Consider the following 4,758-nt stretch of genomic DNA (forward strand, 5'->3'; position numbering starts at 1 on the left):
CAAAGTAAGTCCTTATTCAATAATTTTGATTGTTAACTAATTTGGATTAGTTTTGATTTAACAGAGAGCATGAATCAAAATGGTTAAAACCTTAATAATGTCATAATATTGATTAATATAGTAAATCCTGAATATAGAAGATCTATGACTCCATTAATACTTCCACTTCATGAACAGGATTTTTACAAAATCAAAGCAATGCTCTTTTGAAGAACAAAGTTTTAGGAAAATGAGGAAAGACAAAGTAATCATTACAAATTCATTATGGATCTATCAGAGACTTTTAATCCATTAAAATCCAAGTACAGAAGATCAGACTCTGATCCTATATTATTTCTACATTTTTAGAACTTTTCACTCAAAATTCAAGGTGACAATAGCATTAAAAACACCCACAGGAAAAGAATGACATGAAAGATAATATGATGTACTAGCTGTTGCATTAGAATGGTTATTTTTCTTTTCTCTACTTTTCAAATTTCCAATTGCATGTAATATAATTTTGTAATTAAAATCGTAAATTAAGAAAATTCAACGTTACAAAACACAGTTAACTTTATAAAAATAATTCTTCAAACAATGTGCAGAAAGGACACAGTCAACCAAGATAAAGAAAATGGTTGAGGGAAAGGTCCACGGGTCCTGGGAGGAGCTTGAACAGTGAATGGCATCATCAGCATTCCCCGGCTTCGAGTCCTCAGAGACAAGAGGCAGTGGGAGCCCCGTTCCCGTGCACAGATCCCCTCCAGCCACCAATGACAGAGGCTGGATTTTCACACGCTTATCAGTCTTGTGCGCCTCGGAATCTCAGAGCACTTTTGGAATCTGCCTTGATTTGGTTTGATGGTGAGGAAAGAGAGGTTCACACACTAGAACCAAATGACCATGAAAGGTCACAGCACTGGCAAAAGCGGCCCTCACCAGCCTCACCAGCATTCTGTAACCCAGGGGCCTAGGAAAGATTAGGTAACATTTCTTTTTCAAATTATATTGCATTTGCTCAACTATGTCCACTTAAAAACAAACAAAACAACTATATGCATGAGACCTGTAAGCAGACCTCATTCACACTGACAGCCCACAGCCGGGACCCTCCGTCCCCTTGCAGGTTTTTTTTGGGCAATAAAACCAAAATCTATATTTAAAATATGTTTGCCTCTCATAAGATACATTTTTAAAATTCAGTGTTTAAATAGCATAGTGGCCATTTCAAATGAGAAACTTTTGTTTACTAATACATGTTTACTACATTGGCATGTAAAGTACAAAACCCTCAATCAGGATTTCAGAGTCGTTCCTCAAGAAATCACACGATGTGTGCCCAAAGGCTGCACGTGCCCTAATGTGACCTCCTTCCTCAGGCTCTAAATGCGTCCTCCGAGTCGGAGGTATCTGCAGGTTGGCATCTGCCTAATCCCACGGGGTCCTCTGGCGGGTGTCACAGCTGCTGGTTGGTGAAGAAGGATTTAGTCTCCCTGCAGACAGGATTTACGCAGAGTGGGCAGCTCAGAACCAGCTGCTTGGAGCACAGCTCGTTTGATTGGATGTGTGAGTGCACCAAATCGGCCAGGGCCTGCAAGGCGGGTAACAAGAGGCAAAGATTCATCAGAACAAAAAGTCTGCTGTCTCCCCCATCCATGCATTTCCTCTCCCATCTGTCCTGATAATCACTATGGCTTGGGGTTTCTTTTAATCTGAATTATGAACCCTTTGAACCACATTCTGTAATATCTTTCTCTCCCAAGCATCCTCAGCTTGGAGAAAACTTAAAATAGAGACTTTAGAGAGTGAAATCCTCTTCCCCCGCCCGCTAAAGCTCGCTGGTCTCTGAAAGGCAGATTTTAAATCAGACAGTGGTAGGTGGATAGAAGTCAGACAATGGGGGCTATCTAAAGGAAAAAGGACTGAGAGGATAAGGATTTCGATTTTATTTTTGTAATTAATTGGACCTCAAAATGTTCTAATATGTGAGAAAAACCAATATTCTGAGCGAGTTTCTCAGAGGATTACTCTCTGATATGTTCTACTAAAAGGTTTGTAACTCCAGAGATACCTCAGAGAACAATGGATTTCCATTAAGAGACTCGGATCTTCTGATGTTTTCAACTCCACACTGAATCAAATGAGAAAAGGGAGGAAAAACACATACACGTTTTATTTTCCTTGTGGGTTTTTTTTAAGAAACTGACTGCTACGGAACACACGCACGCGCACACACACACAATTCAAAGTCTTACTTCAAAAGAATTCTAACATTGCTCAGAAATGAAACATTCACAGGACCACGCCATATGCTGATTTTCAACCATTATCATAAAATGGCTCTTCAAGTTCTATTCCTCCCCCTACCCAGCACCTTCCCAGAGGTGCTTGTTTCCAAACCATTTTTGAGGGTGTATTTGATAGAATTCCCTAGTAATTTTAGTCTGCTTACCACTCTTTTTTTAAATTGTATCTTTCTAATGCACACCTTTATAGACTCTACCTAAGCAGAATGTTGACATAAGTGTATTTTTATACCTGTTTTGATTCCAAGTGTCAAAAGAGGTAAATTAATTTAATGAAATTGAATCTAGATGGGATCCAATTTAGAGTTGGGATTTTATACCCTTACATTTTAAAAACCTAAAATAAAAATCTGAGCATTGTTTCAGTACCATCCCTGCTCTCCTCTCCAAAAATATCTAGTTAATTATCCCCCAAATAAGTGAGAAATATCTCATTATTATATATTCAGGCAGTTAGGATCTTCTCCTTCCCTTCCCAAAATGCTGATGGCTTTCTCTTTTAAGTCAGCATTAACATCAGAAGACTGGTATGGGGGAAATGCTGAGGTTCAGCAAACACACAGTTCTCAACAAGAGACTGTGTAGTCTAAAACTTCATGGAGAAGCCAGTACCAGCAGGGTAACCAGAGGTGGCCAAGTGTTCTCAGACACTGCTGATGGGAGCATTAAAGGACACATTTCTGTAGGGAAATGAGGTAAAATATGTCAACATTTACATTCCATTTCTAGCAATGTATCCTCAGAAAATAATGGGAAAAATAAAAAAGGAAATGTTTATCACAGAGCAGTATATGACGGTAAAAAATTAGAAACATCTTTAATGTATACTAATTAAGAATTTGTTAAAAATGATTACTTAGATATAATTATTTATTGATATGGGTCCATAATATATTTTTAAGAAAAAAAAAGGCTACAAAATATTAGGAATAAAATGCCATTTTGTTAAACATGTAGAAGAATAACATTTTAATTAAAATATACACACACACATATAGAGGAAAAAGAGGTCTTATTTTTACCAAAGAATCAACATATTATGCTTGAAGGGTAGGATTCTGAGTGAGTTCTACTCTCAATGTTATACTTCTCTCAACTGTCTGAGCTCTATTGTTTTTATTATCAAAAAGCAGTAAAGTTATTTCTATTTGAGGAAAACATTCAAACTACTTTTTAAAGAAAAGTTAGTTGTTTTAAACAGTATATTCTCCCATCAAAATAATAAAATAAATTGTAGCTAGATGGTTGTCTTTATTCTCTATATGGTCTAATTTATTGGTCACTAATAATCCATGGATTACTAAGATGTGTTTACTAAGGAATGACCTCAGTTTAGTAAAATGAATGAATGTGAATTACCATTCAATACAAACAAAAAAGTACACGCTGCACTTAAGCCTTTTCGGCAAGCTCACAGTTAGCCTAGGTCATGGTGGCATACAGAAGGCATCATTAAATGAAATCCATGGACAGCCCTGAAACCTCATTTTAGCCAATTACAACGTCCCCATAAATTCTTTATCAGAACTACTGACACGTAATTTAGGCACCCTCTAACTTCATCAGCACTTGATTGATGGCCTGCATGTACACAAAAAACCTGTGGGGTTGGGTACTGGCTGAAGCTCGCCTCCAACCCACTCTCCACCCGGCACTGCACCTGCCACCCTGTCCCAGAGAGGGTGAAGGATCCTTCGAGGCCAGGCCTCCATCAATCACACTGGATGACCAGGGACAGTTCTGGCAGAAGATGGGGGGAGGGCTTCTTGGTCCCAGCGCCTCCACAATTCCCACAGAAACAATGCTATAAATTGGACTCAGGTTTCAGGCCGATCTCAGGAGCCGAGAGATGGTGAGCCATAGTTTTTCTCCACTCTGAACAACAATTCACATCCATCTTACATTACAAGACACTAAGCATAGTATTTGTTATTTCAATAATCAGATTGATAACAACACAGGGGTAAACTGCTAATTAAGTGCTTAAAAAAAAGGTGGTCGAGAAAATTACATGCTCTTTTCCTAAATGACGATGACTCCTCTATGCCTCCGAAACCCAAGGGACACTATTAAGGAAGAAAAGGAATTATATAACAATAAAATCTTTTTCCTCCAGATTGGTGAGAAGTGCAATTATTTTTTTCTAAGGAAATGTAGTGTTTGTTACTTTCAAGTGGTACAATACCCAAATTAAACACAGTGACGCTGCCCACGATGGGCCCAGTTTCAGAACGGCACAAAAGTGCTTCCCCACCGCGGAAGTGGGACTGACTGAATGTGGTCAGATTTCTTACTCAGATTAAGTATTATTCAGAGCAAGGAGGACAGAGTACCTGCACACACATATACCACACAGTATTTTTGAATGACACAATTAGATCCCGACAGACAGTTTCCCTTTAAAACCAATCGCAGTGGGATTAATAAGGCAGGCGTTACCTCGTTAGCTAGAACTGAGAGTACTCGATGT

The 4,758-nt window shown here is 38.5% G+C and overlaps 1 protein-coding gene across 1 annotated transcript in view; it reads right to left on the reverse strand.

The window, feature by feature from the left end:
* Nucleotides 1-262: 262 nt before the first annotated feature.
* Nucleotides 263-4,758, reverse strand: part of FECH (ferrochelatase) — a 33,157-nt gene continuing 28,661 nt past the window's right edge. Inside the window, exons 9-11 of the mRNA XM_059707514.1 lie at nucleotides 4,728-4,755; nucleotides 2,054-2,113; nucleotides 263-1,573 (exon numbers count right to left, since the gene is read on the reverse strand). Of these exons, the coding sequence (XP_059563497.1) occupies nucleotides 1,439-1,573; nucleotides 2,054-2,113; nucleotides 4,728-4,755 (223 nt within the window). The 3' untranslated portion in view covers nucleotides 263-1,438. The remainder of the gene's footprint in view (nucleotides 1,574-2,053; nucleotides 2,114-4,727; nucleotides 4,756-4,758) is intronic.

This window comes from Myotis daubentonii, chromosome 8, assembly GCF_963259705.1.
Source record: "Myotis daubentonii chromosome 8, mMyoDau2.1, whole genome shotgun sequence".
Lineage (NCBI taxonomy): Eukaryota > Metazoa > Chordata > Mammalia > Chiroptera > Vespertilionidae > Myotis > Myotis daubentonii.